The sequence below is a fragment of the Perca flavescens genome, chromosome 6 (assembly GCF_004354835.1).
Source record: "Perca flavescens isolate YP-PL-M2 chromosome 6, PFLA_1.0, whole genome shotgun sequence".
Classification (NCBI taxonomy): domain Eukaryota; kingdom Metazoa; phylum Chordata; class Actinopteri; order Perciformes; family Percidae; genus Perca; species Perca flavescens.
Window position 1 is genome coordinate 22,132,735 of NC_041336.1, and position 24,882 is coordinate 22,157,616.

The window sequence follows — 24,882 nt, forward strand, 5'->3', positions numbered from 1 at the left end:
TCCCATGTAACAACAATGATGAATACATAAATTAGCAGCACTGTCTATGTTGATTTTCCTATTCCCCCAGTGGCGCGCTGCTTTTAATGAAGACAGATGAGATAGCGGAACCCCCACTGTATGTGTATCCTGCCCATCTCGTAGGGTAATAGAATAGAGCTGTGACAAAGGCAGGTATTATTTCACAATATGAGTTTGTCTTGTCACCTCTGTTCCCCAGGTAGGCACGCTGCTCACGACGGGGAGGAGAGGTACATGCTCATTACAATTCTACCGTGAGAAAGGACAAGGTCTCCCAAGACATGCATTTATTATGCACAACATAATACAAAACGAGACCTAGTCAAAGACAAATAATACACGTAATGCAATTAGGTACTGAAGAATCGGATAAAAGATGTTTATTACTACGACTCTTTTGTCTATTAAAAAAAAAAGAAAATGCAAACACACACAAACAAAGAAAGGTTATAAAGTATGTCCATATTCCAAATACAATGCTCATCCAAATACAATGCTTATAAAAATATCTTATATCTCAAAGTTGTGGCTTCTCCCTACTTTTTGAAAAATACACATTTACGCTTGCATAGTTTCACTGTAAGGCTCTATGGAATTATTAAAAGAGGTCCTCTGAGTAATATCCTTAACAAATTTTTCTTCTTAATTCTTTCCCCTCCAATAAATAATACTTATGCAAATATTTGGTTTGCTTATGCAGGATACAAGATTTCCAAGATAAGTCAGCGATGAAGGCAAGTAGAGTAAAAGAAACCATCCAGTCAAATCTTAGATTTAAAAGTTGACTGAGTTGGTCGTGAGCAAAGCGAGGAAATTCTCATAGGGATAAGAACTTGTTGCATTAGTCTGGCAAACCGATGAAAACCCATTGGTTTGCTTTGGCTCTCAGGTGTGTGTGACTGAAGCCCTCAATCACCCTGAGCTTAACTAGAGACCTGCGCAAAAGCCAAATGGATCTAATCCTCATCCTCCTTTTTTTTTTTTATATACATTTTTTGGCAACTCTTTCACAGACCAGACAAGGCCAGTGAGCATATGTAAATATGTAATCAAAATACTACTCTAGGACCCCTGTTCAGATCAACAACAACTTAAAACAACTTTAGCGTCACTACGGTCTTTACATGCTGGACTTTTTCCCCGTTTTAGCCCACGGACTACAAATCTGGTATACTTAACATCACTGATGTAGGCTTCTAGATTGATTATTGCATTTTATATGCTTCTGGTTTCAATTCATTTTAGTAGGATATGAAAATGCCCCTGCATGGATTTGAGTAACATGTTGAGTCTTTTGTTTTTCTCTCTTAAGTTATGTTAAGAAAGAAATAACCGTATCGAGTTATGGTCCTTTAAGATACTTTGATAAATAAAATCCCAAATGTATAGCTATTTACAATATGAGCCCACTGGCGAAGTGCAACATTGACTGCAGCCTAAGAGGATGAAGGCATCTCACCAGTTTAGAAATACACAATAGTAAGACTTAAAAGCACTATCTACTTGTACACTATCAAATGTGTAAAATGTTCGGATTAAAAAGTTACCTTGGACAATTAATTCCCAGAATTTGCATATTTTATCATTTGCACTCTATATTCACCAGTGATACATGACAATATTGATGGGGGAAGATACAATATGATATGAGTTGGAGTGGTTTATGTGTAACTGTGTGTGTGTGTGTGTGTGTGTGTGTGTGTGTGTGTGTGTGTGTGTGTGTGTGTGTGTGTGTGTGTGAGTGTGTTAAAATGGGGGGTTGGCAACCAAATAAAGTGCTTTAAGTCATTCATGTGAGTAGTTTTGTCCGTGCAGCAATATCCTCAGTCAGCTGCTAAATTAATACATGTTGGAGAGACTTGAATCAGATTCAAATGTTCCGTCTCCATTATATTTAGCACTATGATGCTGGTCCCCATTCTGCATCACTCTCTGTTCCTACCGACATCATCAAATCCTTGTCTCCGTCTTGAGCCAGTCTACTAGCTTGGTGACGCGTGAGTAGACACCAGGCTTGTTCCGACGAGCGCAGCCCTCACCCCAGCTTACGATGCCGGCCTGGAACCACTTCCCACTCTCCTCGAAACATACCAGGGGGCCTCCGGAATCTCCCTGGTGACCATGGTGAGGGGAGAGTGAATATTAGATTGGGTTGTGATGTGAGAGCATGACCATTATTTGGTTGTGATGAATCTGTATCAGCCCTTTGTCCTTATTCTATTCTGGACAACATGTTGCTCGGTCTCACCTGGCATGCGTCAACTCCTCCAGCCAAGAATCCACTGCAGAGCATCCTGGAGGTGAGTTGGCCCTCCGTGACCATGTCACACACCGTGTCGTTGATGATTTTCACCGATGCCTTCTGCAGCAGCTGTGACTTTGAACCTGCAAGAGCAGGACAAAGGGGTCACATGACCTCTGTGTTCGCCGCTAACATCAAAAGGTGTTAATGGGCTGGATTAGTGTTAGCTAACGAAGGTTTAAGAGGCATCCCAGGAGACCAGACGCCTGTCTTGATATATGGATATGGAAGAAGGCTTAATGGAATAGAGCAGATTAGAAAAAAGATGAGAGAAAAAGGAGGGAGGGTTGAGCGGAAGAAAAGTATGTCATGATGGGAAAGATAAAGAAATGGGAGGGACATTAAAGGAAAGGAAGGCTAAAGGATGAAATGAGAAAGAGATGAAGGGAAGAGGAAGGAAGCAGGCAGGGAAGGAAGATGAAGGACAGAGATGAATAGCTCATTGTGAGAAGGATGGGGGAGGAGTACGATGTCTTAATCTTGATGCGAGTTGGATATGCAAAAATGAAAAACAACTGTAGAGGGGGTCATCCATAATTGAGAAATAACAATATAAATATTCAAAATTAGTATAATATATCAGTTACAGTGAAAAAAACTACACATGACGACAGTTCCACGCAGAATCAGCAATTCCTGCATAATACCTCCTTCTCGGAGCGCGCCCCAGCCTGTGACCCAGCAGGGCATGCCTGCAGGGAAGACGTGGGAGGAACTGGGTAGGCAGATGGGTTGGATGGTGTTGGTGAACTCCAGTGGCTCGCTTAGTTCCAGCAGTGCAATGTCATAGTCAAAGGTCATCGGGTTGTAATTTGGGTGGGTGATGATCCTCTTCACTGATCGGAGCTGCACTCCATCCTGCTTGAACTGGTCCTGCATGCCACTGTAGGTTTGCCAGTTGGATGCAACAAGGTTCCTGTGGTAGCATCGTGGGGCAGAGGTTATGTTTCTGTACACGTGCGAGCCAGGATGGGTGAACCCAACATTATAAACATGTGTGCAATGCAATACAAGCCCATACAACAGTCCTGCAATATATGCTACTGTAAGGTTACAGTTTCTGTTGAGACAAAATGATAAGAACAGCTTCAAACACATAACAATCCAGCATCCTCTCCAACAGTCTCAACAAGACCTAAACATAAGTAGGGCTGGGCAATATATCGATATTATATTGACACTGATATATGAGACTAGATATCGTCTTAAATTTTGGATATCGTGATATGACACCAGCCTTGTCTTTTCATGCTTTTACAGGCTGCATTACAGTAAAGGGATGTACGTTTCTGAATTTACCAGACTGTTGTAGCTGTTCTATTATTTGCCTTTACCCACTTAGTCATTATATCCACATTATTGGTGATTATTTATCTAAAATCTCATTGTGTAAATTTGTTGTGAAAGCACCAATAGTCAACCCAACAATATCAACACTGATGTATTTGGTCAAAAGTATCGAGATATTTGATTTCATATCGTAATTATAAGCAACAAAAGGTATTTGATTAGATTATTGTACTGGATTACATTCAATTTTCATGATATTGTCTCCACCCCTGTACAAAAATATGCAAATATACTACTTATTGTGATATATGCCATACAGTATATGATAACTGTTGTGGCTTCCATAAAGTAATCTGGAAAAAAAATTGTATAGCAAATATCAACTGTGAATCTTTGAAAATGAACACATTCCTCTCTCAACAACAATAGAGGTGGCTCAGGTCAGCAGCATGGTTAGTGCTCCACCTACAGGCCACTCTGATGAATACAGCTCCATGCTTTCATGGATGAAATGTAAATTTAGCCCCCTTCACCTTCAAGGTTTTTCCAAATTAACTGCATCATCAGGGGCTATTTTTCAGACTTTGCAATCTGTATATAAATGGTCCTCCGATGTGCCATTTTGCCTGCAGAATATGTCTGAGCATATTGCATAATGAGATGTAATAAAATTTTGTCTAATGTGATGAATAATAACATACTAAGGGAACAATAACAGCTTATACACCCAAATATATGAGAGGAAATGTGTTACATATTATATACATATTACAGTCCTGTTCTGTATATGTGTATGCACGCTATGGATGTTGTGACTCACGCTGAGCTGCTGGTGACAAAGCAGTGGGAGGCCGAAAGAAGCCACTTCTTAGATATGATGGAGGCCCCGCAAACATGCCCATAGGTCAGGAAGTGAAGGCTGACCTGCCAGGGCCACTCCCCCATCTCAGCGTTCTGCCCTCCTACGATGCGGTTCAGCTTATAAGGCCTGGTGCCACAAGCTGACATTTAACAGAGAATATAATTAGAGAGGAGGGGCGTTGAACGGTGAGTGCAAAATACTAGGTGAGACTGGCATTTGTGATCAGAGGGAAAAATCAGAAAATGAGATTAAGTTGACTGGAAGCTATCATGATGCCAGCCTTTGCTGTGAATCCTACTACGACTCTTTGGAATCCAAATAAGGCACACTGGCATATTAGCTGATCAAAAAAACAGAAAAAAAACAGACACACCCTGAGGCTTAAATGGAGGAAAAAACTAAATCTTCAGAGATGACAAGCGTTGCTTTCAAAGACAAATGAAATAAATAAAGCAGTCAAAGCCTGGGGCTCTTTTCTAACAGACAGCTCTAACGCAAAGCTCAACTCAGCTCTTCAATAATCTAGTTTGAATGACACTGAAGAGATTAGATCCACTTTCAGCTGTTTTACAAATTGTAAAAAAAAAAAAAAAAAGATACATTTTGTAAAGTGGAAAGAGACTAAAATATTTCTTACCGCAGTAGGCCTCGTCAGAGTTATCAGAGCAGTCCATGACGCGGTCACATTCGGCATTTATCTTGTTGACACATTCTTTGTTCCCACACTTGTAGCTGAATTCAGAGCAGATGCCCTGAGCTACAGTGGGATGGAGACAGGTCCCAAAATCAAAACACATAGGGTATTTCAATCAAGTGTTCGAGCATTGCCAAGTAATAGTAATACTATGCAATCAGCAAGGCTTCAAAGTGAGGCTTGAATGCACAATGCATAGTGATTGAGGAGCAGATTGCATTGACTGGGGGTATTGATTGGGGTTAAGGTTTAATATCCCCCTTTATTCACAGAAGTGAAAATCAAAAGGAAATGCAAGAGAGCCCTGCCTGTGTGTGTGTGTGTGTGTGTGTGTGTGTGTGTGTGTGTGTGTGTGTGTGTGTGTGTGCGTGCGTGCGTGTTTGAGAGTGTGAGTGTGTTTGAGAGTATGAGTGTGTGAGGAGGAAATAAGAGAAGGAGCTGAACGAGAGAATAGTGAAAAATACTTTTGAATTAAGAATGAAGTCTTCAGTGCAGCAGGGTTGTAAAATTCTAAAGCTTTACTGACAAAGGTTAAATGCTCAACAGTTTGTATAACATTAAAATCACTCTGGTGGGGCTTTTTTTTTTTTTTTAAATGTGTGACTGGCTGGGAAAAGAATAAGTGCTGCCACTTACAGGCTTCACAAGAGGCCTCGTCGCTTCCATCTTCACAGTCCTGTTTCTTGTCACACACAACTTCACGAGGCATACAAACCCCGTTACCACAGCGCCACTCACTCTCATCACAACCTGGAGGAAAGGAAACATAGTGATGAGGAAATCATTATAAAATAAAGATGAAAACTTGAATAAAGGACAAGACATGCCAATAGGTTCAGGAGGACATTAGCGGTGAAGCCACGGTGGACATTAGCATCAGCCTTCATTCTTCTTGTGTGTATTACACATGATTAAGTGTCTGGAGGGATGTTGAGCAAATTGGGCTTCAAGGCATCAAACAAACTCCATTACTGATAAAATAATGACTACATACAGCCCAGGTGTCAGTGACCAGAGCATTAGCAGTGATGTGCCTTTAATGTTAGCACAATTAGCATAGCATTATATAGGGTTTGAATGCTTTAGAAATACTTACTGCAACTTTTCTCATCGCTCCCATCTCCGCAGTCATTGACGCGATCGCACATCCAGAGTTTTGGTTTGCACAGGCCATTGTCACAAGCAAACTGATCCTTCCCGCACTCTGAGGTAATAGAAATGCCAAGTATTAGTGCAACCGAGAAAGATGTTTATAGGAGTGATTGGAAAAGGGCATGTTCACCAACACAAACCACAGGATATACCTTACACCAGTAGGTCAAGATGATTAGAAAAAGGTAATGGCTAGAGCCTTAAAGAAATAGTCACACATTTTCTTTTATTTCTTGCCAAGAGATTAATGAGAAGATAGATACATAGGATACATTAACGGCTACAGCCTTCACAGCTCAAATTGCAAATAAAATAAAAAAGGTACATGGATGTTCCAAATGCAGTTTGAATAGTAAATATATACATCCAGTCACTGTGGAGATATCAATGTCTTAATGTGTCTTCCTGCAGTGTGTGCTTAATTTTTGGAACTATACCTTTAGGGGCTCAGAGTGGAGGATATAGGAAACAGGATAAGAAATAAAGAGAGGAGGAAAGACCGAAAAAGTGTGGTTGGGTCGAGGGGGAACTCACGGCACTTGATCTCGTCGCTACTATCACCGCAGTCGTTCCAGCCATCACACTTCAGTTCTTTTGCGATGCAGATGCTAGAGGAGCAGGCAAACTTGTTGGGGCAAGCTGCTCACAAAAACAGAGAAAATAGGGAGGGAGCAGGGAGAAAAAGGAGAGAAAGACGATGACAAATTGAGCGAAAGGGAGTGACAGTGTATGTTCGCAACATCCATCATGTTGCCAATGCTTGTCCCTGTTGATCAGAGCAATTATAAATCCATTTCAGTCAAACTGGGAGACAACATAAAGAGCGGAGGGTATTGAAAGTGGAGTGCTCCTGACTGACAGTGGCAAATAAAATGGACCCAATAAACAAGCTCTCTGGTGATTAGTCTAGCTCTTGAGTTTTACTGCTGCAGTTTCTAAGCCTCTATCACTAAACAGCTCCTTTGACTGTCAGTCAGCTACTGTCTCGTAGTCTCTCAGACTCCATGGTTACTCCCCCTATCTCGCTCTGTAATGGCAGGCTACGAGTGTCAGTGTCACGTTGCAACGTTTCACCCATCTTGCCAAGTGTCGTGTAAACGTGGGTGCGAGACCAGACTTTGAACTCACGGTTTGTAGGATCGTAAGCGCTGTATTCGGCACTGAAGCCTTTGTCAGTGTAGGACACATCGGAGTGGAAGCTCACATTTAGGACGTTGGTGTCGCTGGTCAGAGCCAAAGAGGAAATTTCTCCGCAATACCTGGGACACAAGACCAATGTTCAAAAGGAAAATTCAGGTTTATTACAACTTGGGTTTTATGTTTGTAGTTCTAGTGGGTATGATGACAATGTGCTCACTAAAGTAAATGCTAAGATTAGAGTAAAAGGCAACATTACTACAACAATGTCTAAGGGGGCGAGAAACAAGAGCAGTCAGAATAAGAAGAAGTCGTTCTGTGAACTGTGACGGATGTTTACTACAGATGGTATATAGGGTATAATTTAGGGTGTCATTCAAATCGTTAAAGTCTTACTTGTTGTCCATAACCTCCACATAGTCTTTGTGACAATCACGGGTGTCCACCCTGGGCTCTTTCATGCGGAACATGGTGAACTTCACCCGCACCTTGTTCCCAGCAGGGACCTACAGCACAGAGGAAAAGCTGATTGGTACTAACAACCTTATTCACCATGCATGTCACTCCTCCATCTACACACCAAGACATGTATCTGTATGCCATGTAAATGCAGGCATGGGCGCGCACACACACACACACACACACACACACACACACACACACACACACACACACACACACACACACACACACACACACACACACACACACACACACACACACACACACACACACACACACACACACACACACACACACACACACACACACACACACACACACACACACACACACACACACACACACACACACACACACACACACACACAGCTGCGGCAGCAACAGCGGTCTGACAGATGAAGATAGAAGAGGTACTGAACAGCTTGGCTTCTATAGTGCTGTCTCAGCATTCCTCTCATGGCAGGCTAAGGATGGAGGAGGAGGAGGAGGGCCAGTGTAAGGAGCAGAGTGTTGCAAACCTTGATGGTCCAATTGCAGTCCACTGCAGGAGGATAGAAGCTGGGGTAAAGTGGGGAGGTTAAGACTCCTTGACTTTCAGAGAGCATGCCACCACAGGTTGTAACTGAAAGGAAAACACATCATATATTCACATTTGAGCATAACACAAAGGGTTTAAGTATTAACAGAACTAAACAAATTGAGGTGAACTGTTGTAGATAAAGTACAGAATGCAGCTGATGGTAAGTGCTGTAAATGTCTTAATTACCGGTGGACTTGAGTTTGGTGCTATACACGGCCTGGAAGCCAGGCCTATGGATATCAGAGTCAGTTATCAAATTAATCAGCATGATGTTGCCGGATGACACCACTGCCAGAGGGTTGGAGGGGGGCCTCTGACCACACTTTCTGTGAGAGAAGGATGAGTAGTCAAGCAAGATGGTACACAAACCAGGTACGATCACAGAATCAGAAAGAGGCGTTTGCTACAAATTGTAGTAAACAAAACCAGAAAGCGTGAGCTGAACGCCTGATGCATTTACTGACTGGAGTTTTGCTCTTTCTTAAGACGTGAAACATTATACAGCTGTAATTCCTTTTAGTCAAAAGCACTAAAAACATCAATTTGACAAACAAGTTTAAAATGCTTAACAGAAAAAAAGCAATTTGAAAAGAAATCAATAGATAAGCACAGAGGTGTAGAGTAAGAGATAAATAAGGAGAGATGTGCCAGCACTAGATAGAAATTGCTTAGATGGAGTTTCAAAGTCAAACATTAGGTACATTAGCAAAAAGTTTCAGCACTGCTGGCGGCAGAGCAATGGAGGTGTGAATGACACTGCAAGAGCAGCAATACATCTACCTCTAGTAGAACAATGTCATTATAGAGTATTATATTATGGCTCTCATAAACCTTATGTCACCTTGGATAAAGTTGATCGCTCAATAGCTTTATAAAAATGTTATGCATCACTTGGTAAGGCATATTTGTTGGGCAATAGTTTCTGAGTTGGAAATTGCCTGCAGCTACAAATTATGTTGCATTCAGGAGCCTTTACTTTTAGAATCATAGCCCTCCCACATAGACAAAGTGCAGTTACACACAGTGGTGTAGCAGGATTCAGTTTGGCAACCTTCACAGATTTGAAAGCAGAGGTCTTTTTGAGCCAACTCAATCTCACTGAGGTCTCAAAAGTTAACAATACAATGAGACATGCCATTGTAAAGGCTTCAGGGCCAAGAAAAAAAAAAGGAAAAAAAGTTGTAATCACAAATCCAGTAAAAGGAATGAAGTGGAACATGTTTTCCACCTACATCAAAAGAGCTTTTACTCCTAAATCCCTCTGCAACATTTCAGTCAAGTTCCTAGTGCTTGTCCTCTGGGAATCTGATCGTCAAGGCTAAATAAAAGAGACAAATATTGGTTGAGCCCTATCAAACAAACCCTGCTAACAAGGTTTAAGGCAAAATGAGAATATGATTTGTCTCACAATTTGATGTACTGTGGGAGCAAAAACTTGTCAATTTACTGGTTTTCTCTTCCTCTCAGGGGAGAGGCAATAGCGCAATGGAAATAGTCCTCATTAGGGGACTTTTTTTTTTTTAAATCTTCATCGCAATATCAACTAGCACAATATACGTGTACATATCGCGAAAGGCTGCAACATATCGCAATAGACACTACGAGATTTTTGTTAGTTGAAAGAAAATATCAGTAGAAAAACTGCAAATTAAAATGTAACTCACTTTTTTAAGTGGTGCCTTTTATGTTCAATTCAATGTTCAATTTGTTCAATAAAAGAAATAAATGATTTCCTTTTATTTGTTTTAAATTCAACAAGCAATTTGTTGTATTTTAAAAGAATACTGAAAGAAACAGAAGGGCAGAATGAGTACAATTTAATATCTGTTTATTTATCACAAGTAATATCGTTATCGTATATGGTATTTTTTCCTAATATCGCGCAGCCCTAGTGCAAGGAATACTGCATGGCATAGTATGATGAAACCTGATCCAGAGATATTTTACTTTTAAAAAGCACCAGTATGACCACGTACCATGAACCATATGTTTCTATTAAAGTGCCCTTATTATGAAAAAAAAAGAAATAACTTTTTCTGGGATTTGGGGTGTTATTTGTGTCTCTGGTGCTTCCACACGCATACAAACTTGAAAAAAAAAAAACATCTATGCTGTTTTGAGCGAGATACAGGTTTCTGAATGTATCCTGCCTTCAGTCTCCTGTGAACTGTTCAAAATCTGCAGGGTTTTCTACGTCAGTAGCCGAATTGCCACCCCCCCCCCCGTTCTCCAGTTCACCAAAAAGAACTACTTGCATGTAGAGATGGCCCGATACCACTTTTTTGCTTCCCGATACCGATTCCGATACTTGAACTTGCGTATCGGCCGATACCGAGTACCGATCCGATACCAGTGGGTCATATATTTGATTATGTTTTAACAGCTGTATACTACTATCCCTGTATGGATGTGATATGATTTCTATCTTTGTTGTTGGTCTGGCTCAGGTTAAACTCTTTGTGAAACATGAACAAACACAAACAATGAATGTCGTACAACTTTCTTTTATTCTCCAGTTTGACAGTTGGTTATAACGGAAAAAGAACATAAAAAAACTACTTTAACGTAGATTTTTCTTCAGGGCTTTATTACGTGGTATCGGATCAGTGCATAAACTCCAGTACTTCCCGATACCGATACCAGCGTTTTAGGCAGTATCGGAGCTGATACCGATACTGGTATCGGTATCGGAACATCTCTACTTGCATGTCGCTGTTCTGCAGGTATTCCACGCAAAGTTAGCTAAAACCGAGATCTGAACACACAGGGTGAAAAGAGGAGCTGCAGCAATGTGCAGTACAACAAAAATATGGTGTTTTTTTTTAAATTAAATTAAACCATGTAAACCTATTCTGGTACAACCTCAAAATACAATTATGAACCTGAAAATGAGCATAATATGGGCACTTTAAAAAGGCTCCGACTTACATTGTGATGGCCTGAGAGTAATCTGGACTCAAAGAGTCATAGATGGAGACAAAGTCATGATTGCAGTCATCCTCAATGTGGAAAAAAGGGAAAGCGACAAATATGACCGTATTCTCTGAAGCTCGGATTTGCCATTGACAACGCGACTTGGTGGGGTAGCCTTTGGGGTACCCTGGTGACGTAAATGTTTTTTCCGTTTCTTCAGCCTTCAGAAGGTAGAAACACTCATCTGGAAATACAAATATTGGGAATCATACAGTGATTGTCATTGTGTTTTGTATCCTGCTCATTTAAGTTGTTTTCTTAAAAAACATTGACAGTAAAGTTTGTTTGTTTTTCCTTTCAATATTTCTTTTATTATGCAAAGATTATTCTGAAAATTAAGTTTTTTCTGTTTTTCCTTGCAATAATTTTTTGTAATTATGCATAGCAATGACTTTGCATTACAAATTACACAGTTGAGCACTATTTATTCACAAGTTCTGCCATCCTTTATGTCACAGATGTATGCAACGACAGATTCATGTCCGGATAGTACAGCTACTCTGGTAATGCAATGTAATGTAGTCTAATCATCTCAAGGTAATAAATCAGCAGACAGTGTCAAAGAAAAGTGTCGTGCATAGTGACTGACTCGCTCTGGCCCGATACAGGGTTCTCAATCTCTGACTAGAGCAGCACATGTACAGTACAGGCCAGGACAGTCATTCATTACAGACTGGCAGGAGGCTGAGCATCTAGCCAGCTGGAAAATTACAACTGCGACTGATTGAAATGGAACATGCCGTACTCACTGTCGTCTCTGGGGTTCCTCACCATGCGAGGATCTGTTACTGGAGACAGAGAGAAGAAGCAGTCAAACAGGAGGAAAGGTAAGAATGGGTTGCTAATGTTGGGTGGTTGATAAGATTTGATGCATGAGCCTAAAATATTTGGGTTGCACATTTTCTGTTCAATTTCCCTGCGGTTAAGAGAACCGGTGATGGTGTGTAGCTATTTCTGCTCCATCTCACCTTGCCCTACAGCAGCAAACCCATACATCTCTGTCTAACTATCTGGGACAGCAACATCAAATCATAACCACAGAAATCATTTTAAAGAAGACCAAAAACCACTGAGTCACAGGGCCAGAGCTTGGCTGGTGGCCAGGATGTGGACAAATGTAATGTGAATGCTGAGAGGACAGAATGAAGAAAAATGGCTGTCTAAAGCCAGGCCAGGGCCCAGCTAATATCATTAAAGGATCCAAACAGCATAAAATGTGCAATCTTAGATGCAGCACAAGCAGAGAGGTCTGGCTTATCGGTTATCATCTTATCAGCACAACTCAGAGCAAGCTCCTGTAATACAAATAGAAAGCATACCAATGATAAAAAGGGAAAATACCAATGCTAATAGGAAATGACAATGACCTTATTTATATCTGTATTCACAGAGCTTTATCTTTGCTGATTGTTAAATGTCATAATCTGGAGCCAGTTGTAGTCCCATCTTTCTGCCCCTTGGTGTGACCCCCCTGCCTCCCTCCCACCTGGCCCTGGTGGTACCTACATGATGCAGTGATTTCAGTGATCTGGATATCCACACGGCTGCGCTGCCCATGCTCCAGTACCTTCAACACCCGCATCTCTGAGAACTGAGGCACGATCTCCAGGTCTTCGACCGGAATATCAAACTGGGACCAAAAGAAGGCTAACACACCCTCACTGGTGTAAGAAGAGGTGAGAGAGAAATGGATGGAGGGTGGGAAGTGAGAGCATTAACACTTGTTACTGAAAAAGCAAAAATTAGTGGAATATGGGTGATTTGGATTACTGTGAATCACAAAAGTCAAAGCAGTAGCTGAATGCTCTGTGAGCTGTCGGGATTTACTGCAACTGTTAGTACAGAACTTCACAATCCACTAGGGTGCAATGCTACACACATAACTGGGTGTGGTCGAAATGCAGATTTGAAACTTGAAACTGACTGACACTTCAAATGCCTACAGAAAGTTGTGCAATAAAGCTTTTCCTTCATACAAGATTTAGTGTGAAGTTTATTTTTTACATTAAGCTTTCACTATCTGTTCAGCTGTATAAAAAATAAATTAGAGGAGCTCAAGATCTCACAGTACCTGAATGCAGTGATCTGAGACTTAGTGTAGTACTTTTCGAGGAGTGGATCTTTCTTGTAGTTTTCCTTAAGCTGTGTAGAGAAGATGTATTTTGAGAAGAAAGCTACTGAAAAGAACATGTACAAGATTTCTGCTTGTCTGCCTAAAGACAAAAGTACAAATTAGCATGTTAACATTAAAACCGCTTTCCATGAAAAGCACAAAACAATGGGATTCTCAATTAACCGTTTTGCCTTCAGCAGCAGTGAGCTGCGAACTGTGTCAGACAAGGCTGCAGTCATACTCATTTGTGGTCTTAAATGTGGGTCACTAACATATTATGCATGTAAGGCCTTATCTAACCTCAAGTGCTTGAACAAGAACCAGCTGCAGAAGGATGAGCAGGTGTCATTTGGTAATAAAAGCCCCAAATGACATGGAGGAAGAAGAAACGGGTTGTTCGTAGGACAAAGAGTTCCATTATCATAAAACATCAACACCAATTTCAAAATGGCCATTTCTTAAAGGTCCCATGGCATGAAAATTTCACTTTATGAGGTTTTTTAACATTAATATGAGTTCCCCCAGCCTGCCTATGGTCCCCCAGTGGCTAAAAATGGCGATAGGTGTAAACCGAGCCCTGGGTATCCTGCTCTGCCTTTGAGAAAAGGAAAGCTCAGATGAGCCGTTTTGGAATCTGCTTGTTATGAGGTCATAAGGAGCAAGGTTACCTCCCCTTTCTCTGCTTTGCCCGCCCAGAGAATTTGGCCAACCCATGAGAGAGAGACATCATGGCTTTCAAACGAGAAAAGTGGCAGTTGATCAAGGCCACACCCCCACCCTCCACCTTGCCCCCCCTCTCTCCTCCTCAATAGCTTCAGACACAGAAACGGCACATACTAAGGAAAGCTCATTGTGGGACTGGCTCTAGTGGCTGTAGTTCTGCACCAAGGCTGAATTTTGGGAAAGAGACTTCAGATACAGTATTAGGGGACCACTAAGGCCTATATAAAAGCATCCAAAGAGCACCATGTCATGGGACCTTTAAGTTAAAGTCAGCAACATTAAATATGAACCCATTGCCATTTTACTTAAACAATCTAAGACACACAGATGAGATAAAATACAGTTTTCTAAGGACTCCAAAGGCAGGTGGGGAAAAAGTTCAGAGTCAAGTTGGTTAAACATGTTGCAGCAGCAGTTTACTTAAAACTATAGTCCATAAGTTGTACTAATCATGTTAACAGTAACCTAGATCTGAAGATATTCCTCAAAAGTGGTCCTTTTTGTTGTTGTATGCGAGAGCAAACCTAGCACACCATGAAGCTCCCCCAATCATCTAGTCATCTAATACTCCAGCTCCACTCTAATCCTCAGCCAACACCCTCACTTCGGTAGCTTTTCACTGAGAAAGTGTGCGCTTGATGGGATTTGAGCGAGTTTTCTTTTATTGTGTGTGCTATCAACATGTTCCTAAGTAGTGCTACAAACATCTCCACTGCTTCCAATAATAGGAGATGCTGTGGAGGGAATTACAAAGAGGATGTACAGCGTTTTATTACACCCACGCAACTGTGCCTTCAGCTGTTTCTGTGCAATGGTAGGGGCGTTTTTAAAAAGCATTTTCACAATGCCAAGCTAATCCTCAGTTAGAGAAGGGAAATGAGAGTAACACTGCTCAAAATAATTAACAATAAACACTGTAGATGATAGAAAGGGAACAAAATAGGGAAGTCATCTTCTTTGGGTGTCAAACTCACAACTGCCTCCAGGTTGACTGCCAAATCCTGGAATTTTTTGCCGTGAGTATTCTCCAGCTCCTGGTCATACGGTACACCAACCAACTTCATATGCCCACTGAAGACCCGTGTTGATGGGCTGAGCTGCTTACTAGCAGTGGCTTCTGAATCAGCATCTTTAACTTGGAGGAGAGAGGCAGAGAAGAGGTGAGTGTTTGATCAACAAAATGATAGCTGCCTCTGATTAAATGGGAGACGTAGGTTTTTAAACAGACCCTGAATCACCATTTTAAAGTTGTGCAGTGTGATCTCATATCAGGCACACAGTTTGGCTGTCCGATCAATTAAAAAAGCCAGTTGAATCAAGAGGCTGTTTATCGAGACTTCAGAGGCCTTTTTTATCAGACCCAGTATGTGTAAATGACAGGGAAGCTGTCATGTGACATTTTTCTCCTTTGCATTTTCTCCTTTGCATTATTTAAGGAGAAAGTCTGAGCTGTCAAATAGGCCAACACTAATGGAAAATTCATTAGAAAGTCCAAACAAGCCACTCTTACTCTCTAACTCAAAGTGATGTGCTTACAGCAAGTGGGAGTGATGCAGGTTCTGATGTTATGCCTGTCTTGGCAGTAACTGATTTTAGAAATGTAAATATTCACAATTTCTCATTTAATTCTATTAAGAAAAACCTTGATTTATGTACAAAAATGTCCAACAACTTTGGTTTTTCTTCATCTTTAACTTACCCACACAAAAAAAAAAAAAAATCATACGTACATCATACATACATACACATCTAGCGTGGATGATATAGAAGAGGAAAGCTTTCAATTATACTCACAGACAAACAGCCAAATGAGAAACGCTGCAATGCCCGCAAGGATGAGAAGCGCCACAAGGACCCCAATCAAGATGCCGACTTTCTGCTTTGATGAGACCTTCTCTTTGCTGGTTAGGAAGTCAATCCGCTCGTTATGGCCATTGCGGCCCTGATGCCGAAAAGGAGCAAAACAAAGTCAGCAAACATACAGCAAGCATGTCATGTTCAGGATGCAGATAACATTTACTTTGATGTTAATTTGTGGGAGAAGTGTTCTCATTACACTAACACTAACCTCTGCTTTAACCCAAACCTTAAAAAAGATACCCAACTTATGCTACAAGGATTTCAGCTTCTGACTGAACAAATCACATGTTCTCCTCATAGATAAAATAAATAATGCACAGTAGTTAGTTGTGAACCTCCAAAAGATTAATTTGGTTATATGCATCTACAGATCACACATAAATCAATTTGTTTTAAATGGTAGGATAATGATTTGCCAGTGTTAGATGGGATTTTCTATAAAGGAAATTAGAGAAACAACACTGGAAACACACTAATCCCGTAAAAGATGAATGCATGAGTATTGTATTAGGGAAACATCTCTGACCTGTCGAGTTTGTACTCGAGGAATAGATTATTTGCAAAATGGCGTAAAACAAACAATATTTTTACTTTTCAATATTGAAACTGCTGATCTGTGACATGTTTTTTTTTTTTTTTTTTTTTTTAAAACATGACATGAAACGTCTTACTTCCCAATGTGACATGTTCAAACAGGCAGCTAGGCATATGTTACCAAACAACTGGCAAAACCTGTTTGGCAAGTGTGACAACACTCCCTCACTCATACCATCATACACACATACATGCATTGAGAAATTTCATGATAATTAAGGGAGTCCTTGTAGAGATTACGGGCTTTCTGCTTTAGGCCGTGTTTGTGCATGTGTCTGTCGATACTGTGCGCATGTGTCTGTTGGTGAGCTCTCTCAAGTGGGCGGACTGAGAGAAAGGTTTCAGGCCGGTTAGTAATCAACACACAACGAATTCAATGTCGGTAGCCCATGAGTGAGGAAGCCCGAGTGCCATTAGGGATGGAGAATCACTTTGGTATTAAATCAATTTGTCAGATGTGCTGCCCCTTAAGACGGGGGCTCAATTACATGAGTCTAGATGATAACTCATGGCAATTAAGGCCTATTCTTACCCGGCTCGGGCTTCCACACATGCTTTCTAATTGGAATCTCTAACAGCAATCATGGGCCAGAATGAGCAGAATCATTAGAGATGGGGTCAGCAAGTGCTCCAGGGTCTCTCTCTATCAGTCATCCTGATCACAGCCTAATAAAACCATTACATGCTCTTCATCATATCCCATTCTTCACTCCTAGAAAGAGACACTATCCCATTTTTTAACTGTGTAGCTTTTCTTTTTAAATACCAGCTCAGTGTGTTATGCCATTATTAAACAGGAAGTAGTGCTATCTGTCTCTCAACACTGACTGAAGAAAAGCCACAACATGATGAAAATACAAGTGTTAATGTTTGATAAGAAAGCTATTAAAATTGCTGGTAAACATTTTGTCTAGTCAGCGTCTGCAGTGTATATGTATGAAGTCTAACCAGTTTTGCAAGTGGGAAACAAGTTAACACTGCTGTGAGGTGTGGTTTAAGAAAAAAAAACGTAGGCAGCGTTACAACTGTCATTTCAACAATTAATAACAACGATTTATACCAATCCAGATCTCTTGTCCGAGTATAAATCATAGATTGTACTATAATGTACAGTACTTGGATATTGGACACCTTGTTGGACACCAACAGGTAAACTTGTTCCTGTTCACTGGACTGTATACTAGGGGTGGGACAAAATATCGATACGGCACTATATCGTTGTCCTACGTGCGATACGATAATCGATACGCTAGCACCAATTAATTTCCCTGCTGTTTTCTTACAGTTTGGACTTGCAGTGAATAAAGAGAAAAAACCTGCACATGACCTTTCCACTGGCATTTTGTATTCATAGTTATTATAGTTACCGATATCGTGATGTATCATTATAGGATTGCCTAGCAATAAATTGATTATCACATAATTGCTGTATCCTGATATTATCGGAATTGTGAGCAATGTATCGTTAGGTACCATGTGATTCCCACCCCTACTGTATACTGATTTTATGCGAAATTATATTAATTGGATAACTGCCTTTACTGCAACATTTTTCAACCAGGTTAAAGCATCAATAATGGGACAATTCTTCAGTGTGTCCTTTTGATACTGAAGTACATGTTACTCTGCTGGATATTTAAGTAAAGAGCAGAGTGAAAAGACAAATTGAAATCAAAGTGATTGGCGCCAACAAAGTTATTTTATATTCTGTACTTCAGTCATGCAAGATGTTGCATTATGAAGTGCTGTGTAAGTGTCCTCAGTAAAGGCTCAGTAAAACAAATAACTGTCTTGCCATTTTACTAATCAACTGACTCTCTACACATGGAAATTGACTGTCAGACAGATTTGTCTCAATAGATAAGTAACATAGCTGACATTTCAGTAAAAGAAACATGGTACATACTGTGTGGTTTGTAAGCCAGTTCTGTATCTGCGTGTGAGATAGCATAACCTTTTTTTTGTTTTTTACCTTTGCTCAGTCATCTCCCAGACTGTTCTCCTCTGTTGACCTAGGGTGGCTATAGACTCCTCAGATGCACACGGAAATGCAAGCATCTTGCTTTAGTTACACTTTACTTACACTTGAACAGATCGGAGTAATCATTAATGTTAAAAGCTTAAATGATTACAACACCTGTAACACTTTGTGCTGTCCCTATTGTGACAAAACAAAATGGCTGGTGTAACAAAAAAACCTATGGGCTTCAGCCCCTTATTTTCATGTCTCAGCCAGTCGAGTCCTGTCTCCACCTAAGGGCAGCAGAAACACCACAGATGATCCCAGGGACGGACTGGGGCTAAAAAAAAAAAAAAAAAAAATGGACTTTCTCCGAAATAGGTCCATCATCCGGCCATTCGCCCCTAGCCGTGCGTGACAGACACTAGCCAGGATGTCCTGATACTAAGCCACAATACTTATTTATTACCACAATAATTCAGACGAGGTATTCACAGCAAGTAACATCTCAAAACCAAACCCGTTGCATCTGCATTGAAAATAAAATCCAAATAATGAAATGTCACTGGCTACAGAAACCCCAAATTACACAAACTTGTAATTATAAAAACACTTTCAGAGATAAAGTAGGCTACTTGCTGTACCTAAACATGGGGATTAGATATATTGTAGAGCTATACCAAAACTACACTGAGTGTTAGTTACTATATACTATAATTTATAACTATTCAAATATAATGTAAGCAAATTTAATGTTGGGGAAGTAAAATAAAAAAAAAACTTTAGGTTAAATTTCATGAATCATTTAGCCCCCTTCCCTGTTTGTTAGCACGTTTAGAGTGATACCAATGCATGCCTGTTTTCCCTTTTTTTCAATACCATGGTCTTCATCCTAGCAGCAAAAGTGAGCTCACTACAACCTCTCATATACAACCAAGTGAAATCACGGTCAACCCGCAATTAATTTCTAACACGTTCAATGTTTCAAATTAACCTAACAGAAATTATTAAACACGTTAAGTTTGACAGCACTTAATGGCACGATAATTTTCATAATCATGATGCACACCCTAGTTGATAGCTGACTATGCAATTTGCTAAGATAGGGATAAAGGCTGCCTATTATAATGTGGCCTGCTCCTGGCACTTACCAGTACGTCTTGCGGATGTGAAATTAACTCTGCTGTCTGTCCCTCATCATGACCAGGCTGTGGATGCTCAGGCTCAGCTTCCACTTGGTCCTCTACACTCTGGCTAAGTGATGCAGTGCTGCTTTGGTCGTCAAGGACTACAACATTACTGCTGTGAGCTTTTTGCATTTTGCTGCATCAGTCTTGAGAGACTTGGCCCTCTCTTCTTTGAATTTTTCCCATCCACCTTTCTCCTTATGTTTTCTACTAGCCATTGTCCCGTCTAATGATGTAGGCCTATAGACTGGGTAAATCCAGCCCAATCAACCGGCGATTTGATTTTGACCTGCAAAGATTGAGCTTGTTCTGGTGATAGCCAGACTAGTAGGCCTACTCTTCTTCCTCAGTTTTTTTTTTTTTTTTTTTTTACACGTAGCATATAAGTGATCGGATTCTACATGGACCAGAGGCTGCAGCACCGCCTACTGCTGCCATCCAACCACTACTAAAGAGAGTACTCCACCCATTTAGCATTGCACCCCCATAACATTGTCGGACTCACAATGGATAGGTTTTGAAAAATTATGATAAAATTGATGCAGCACACCCAGATAAATCATCTTATTTATTCCACGCATTATTCACCCTTACAGTATCCATGATGCAAATAGACCAGTTAAAAATTTGTACTCAACATGCTAGAAGCAAATAATCTAGCCTCGAGTCGCTACCCTCAAGCAGAGATGAGGAGCGAGCTACAGAGGTCTGGTTACCTACCCCAAACGACGTTGCCTCAAGTGACATCCCTTAAGGCAATTTGTCATATTTCGAGCAGCTCCCTCTGAAACCACAAAAGGCTATAAACAACTTCCCTCCCACAACCTGTAAACAGACTTTGATGTGTAAAATCTGTGTATATCTGTGATATAATTTTCTGAACTTACCAGACTTAGTAGCAGTTTTATTATTTGCCTTTAACCACTTAGTCATTATATCCACATTGTTGGTGATTATGTATCAAAACTCTCATTGTGTTAATATTTTGTGAAAGCACCAATAGTCAACCCTACAATATTGCCATCAATGAATTTGGTAAAAAAAATATTGTGATATTTGATTTTTTTCCATATCGCCCAACTCTAGCAGCCTGCAGCAGGTTGTGCACACAGATTGTCTAATTTTACACAAAGATGCAGACAGCGGCCAAAGATGGAAAGCCCTGACTGAAGTGTAAACAAAGCCTGCGTGAAACCGAATATATAACTGAAGATAATTCATTATTTATTAAACTCCCCAGTTTTGTCAACTGTTCATTTGAATGGATCACTCAGTGGAGTCATTAATAAGAGACGTGCCGTTAACACAGCATTGACTTCACTTGCTCAAATTCAACATGGCTGCCCTTGAGATGTGGCCTAAAATGCAAGAGAAAGGGAGTATGTCCTTGCCTGAAGAATTGTGTACAGACGACTCTGCTAAGCCACCACATAAAACAGAGAACAGACTGACTACAATTATCATAGTTCCCATTTGATCCAGTATCTAAGACTGACCTCATTGTCTGTGAGTAATCAAATATTAACAAAGGAAAAAACTGTTTCACTCATGCATCTTGCATCATTTAAAACAAGTATCTCTCCCTGCTTTCAGTATAAAAAAGGCAGAGGTGTGGCATGACAACCTTACAAAATCAAATTCCTAGAGAAATCTCACACACCTTTCAAAAGAAAAACCTATATAGTTGTGAAAAAAGGGAAAACAGGTACTTGTTTTGATATGTCACAGAAGCAGGAAGGGGTCAAGTAAGAACATGCTTGGCAATTCCCTTGTGTCTAACACCTTACAGCGTGGGCACTCTGTCCTCTCGGAGCTGGCTCTCATGGATATAGATATTTTCGAGAACAAGCTACGGTTTTTGAAGTCCTTGTTAATGTCACACTAAATTAAGAAATAATTATTTTGCTGGAATCCCGTTACTGTTTGCTCACTTTCTCAGCAGTACACATACTGGTAATACTGCAGTGTGTATTTCCCCAGGGGTTGGGGACTGTTTTTCATTAGCTGTCCAATAAACGTGGTTGAGAGCTGATGAATTTCAGCAGCACTGACCAACAGCCTTGTAACCATCAATGATTCCCTTTGCAGAGTGAAGTTCACCTTTGGCCGACACTATTTTCTGCCCACATCATCTACTGGTAATTCATTTGTCTAAAACAAGACTGAATTATGTAGTTACAAGAAGTGTATAAATATGTACATTATGCATGTTCCAGGAGAATTTGACCTATACGTTAGGCAAAATAAGCTTTTTGCATTTTTCATATTCTATTACTATTATTTAAAATACCATCCTATACACATATTGCAATACAAAAGACACTTCACAAAACTGTTTTTGTGACTGAAAGTTATAGCTATGTTTTGTAAAGACTAGGTAATGTAAAAGAAGAATTATTTAGAAATTAAGTGTGGACAAAAATATTCTGCAGAATGGATCATTTAATTACCCACATTTCCAACTCCAGCCATTATCGGATATTAAATTGAGTGTATTCTATTATTTATTAAAGTATGGCCTTTCTGATAGCAGTTTAGATGTTAATAAACAAAATTCCCTTTGTTCATAACAAGGTTCACTTACCACACTCATGCTAACACCTAATTAAAAACTTTCCAGTCACAGACCACTGACAACACCACAGGGATAAACAGCATTTAACACTAGTCAAGACTGGTTAAATCATTCATTCAAACTTACATAACATTCAAACTACGTCGTCGTAGTATCAACGTTGATCCTAGGATGAGAGAGGCCCAGAAACATAGGCTATACTGATGACAATATAATATAGAAACGCCGTCAAAGGCCAAAATATCATGGTTCGAAATGTCTGTAGGCCTAATCGTGTGAACACTGTCAATGTGGTGTAGGCCCACAGCAAACAAACGTTAAGTGTGTAGTAAAACTGTCTCTTTGAGGGACATTGACGCAACGGACATTGTCATTGATACGAAGGATAATTTGACCAAACTTACGTCGTATTCATATCTGGCGGAATGCATCTTCCAAAAAACGCTCCAACTGAAGTCCAACAGGATCAGTTCACCTTCCCAGGAGTGTCACACAGTTATGAATCGAGAATTTGCAGTGTGTAGAAAAAAGTATTTGCAGGTATTTAAAGTTAAATCCAAATGTCAGGAGGTCTTCCTGTACAGTCGCGAGCTGGCAAAGCAGAAACACTTGAAACACCGCTTCCTCACACACCTATGATGTAAACCACGCCCAAATGCCTGCTGAAGCTGCTTAGTAGCTAAGTGTGGGCAAAACTACAAGACCACACTGTCATGGCACAAAAATAATTACCCAGAGTCTTCATTTAACATGTATAATGGTGCAGTGGACCATTTTATTCAAACACTTGCTGCACGAGGACGTTGTTTCTCTCTTTATTCACACCGTCTGTTCCCTCCGCTTGCCGGGTGTGCCAGTTTAGCTGGTGATCATGTTAACTGGTGATATTTGCATAAAATCAGTGAATATTCAACAAGGCCCTGCCTACTTTTAAGAGCGTTCTGGTGATGTTTTCAGTGATATCCATTATTTTGTCTCACTTGCAAACACTTGGTGAAAATGTGAACCTCTGGCACTCAGGGGCGGAGGCAGAGCAGAACGCTCTTAAAAGTAGGCAGGGCCTTGTTGAATATTCACTGATTTTATGCAAATATCACCAGTTAACATGATCACCGGCTAAACTGGCACACCGGTCATGTTGCTATCAAGAACCTGAAGAAAAAAACAAACAAACATATAGCTTGGAAGCATATGCACTACAACAACCAGTGGTGGAAGAAGTATTCAGATACTTTACTTAAGTAAAAGTACTAATAGGCATACCATACTGTAAACATACTCTGTTACAAGTAAAAGAGCTGCAGTGAAAATGTTACGTAGGCTAAGTAGCATCAGGAAAAAGTAGTCAATACTGAAAAATCCTCACTTTTTAGAAACTGGAAAATGTCGAAAAACAGTTCTGTGTTTAATCGTCTAATTATTTCAGCTGTACACCTACTTGTAGGCCTGTATATTGTTGGGTAGTTTAATTTACAATAAAACATCTTATTTTACTACTACATGTGTTTTGGGTGTAAAAAAATGAACTAGTAACTAAAGCTGTCCGATTAATGTAGTGGAGTAAAAAGTACAATGTTGTAATCTGATATGTAGTGGTGTAGAAGTACAAAGTGGCATGAAAAGAAAAGACTTAAGTGAAGTGCACGTACCTAAAAGTTGTACTTGAGTAAATGTACTTAGTTACATTCCACCATTGACATCAACGTAAGGATTTTACAACACAGTAAAAGTCCATCTCCTAATGCCTTACAATACAAATATAGTGATGTGTTACAGGTTTTTGGGGGTATTTCATATTTGTATTTTTTGTTTGTCGAGTTGTATTCACTTGTTACCCACTGCTCCTTTTGGAGATTCCAGACATTGTCCAGAGGTTTTATGTGTTTGTGTAAATCTAATGCAATACAATAGCATGTGCACTCAGCTAACATAAATGGAAAACAGCTATTTTGAACATAATTTAATATAATGCAATCCACTACAGCAATACCATAATACAGCCTCAAAAAGTAATTAAGCCAACACTCTCTATTGAAGGATTTTAAGAGGTTTATAGTATCCAGTGTTGCACAAGAAAATTAAAAAATGAGAAAAGTCAATAAATAAATAAATAAATATAGGCTACATTCTAAGGCATACATCTAAAACTAATGTAGTCTACAACAGTACTACCTTCATGACGTTTATAATGTTCAGGTTTTGTTAAAACAGTTTGGTGTTGATTACAACTTTCTGATAATTTTGGCAGCCACATTTATAGTCCTGTTAAATTAGATCACGTTATACAGAGAAGTGTTTCAAATATGTTGTCCAGTCCCATTTAGATCAATAAGGGTATACTAAATATTAGAAACACCACTCAGTATAATGCAACACAGTTTATTGCAGGACTGTTGT

The 24,882-nt window shown here is 40.0% G+C and overlaps 1 protein-coding gene across 1 annotated transcript; it reads right to left on the minus strand.

The window, feature by feature from the left end:
- Positions 1 to 398: 398 nt before the first annotated feature.
- On the minus strand, positions 399 to 23,280 carry st14 (ST14 transmembrane serine protease matriptase). Its single transcript, XM_028579519.1, has 19 exons — positions 22,890 to 23,280; positions 16,104 to 16,251; positions 15,284 to 15,444; positions 13,545 to 13,615; positions 12,980 to 13,134; positions 12,223 to 12,261; positions 11,429 to 11,657; positions 8,687 to 8,826; positions 8,439 to 8,542; positions 7,855 to 7,964; positions 7,450 to 7,580; positions 6,856 to 6,960; positions 6,266 to 6,373; positions 5,806 to 5,919; positions 5,113 to 5,232; positions 4,434 to 4,614; positions 2,971 to 3,239; positions 2,270 to 2,406; positions 399 to 2,133 (listed from the first exon to the last, which is right to left on the minus strand). Exons 1-19 carry the CDS (start codon positions 22,914 to 22,916, stop codon positions 1,972 to 1,974), a joined length of 2,511 nt encoding a protein of 836 aa, XP_028435320.1. The 5' UTR covers positions 22,917 to 23,280; the 3' UTR covers positions 399 to 1,971.
- Between the last annotated feature and the right edge of the window lie 1,602 nt (positions 23,281 to 24,882).

Excerpts from the sequence above, each read along its gene's own strand:
- st14 (XM_028579519.1), bottom strand. The coding sequence starts at position 22,916 with ATGCATTCCGCCAGATATGAATACGAC. Across the intron at positions 8,827-11,428 it reads TACTCTCAGGCCATCACAAT|AAAGTGTGGTCAGAGGCCCC; the intron begins GTAAGTCGGAGC and ends CTTCTCTCACAG. Across the intron at positions 3,240-4,433 it reads TTTGTCACCAGCAGCTCAGC|GAACCTTGTTGCATCCAACT; the intron begins GTGAGTCACAAC and ends ATGCTACCACAG.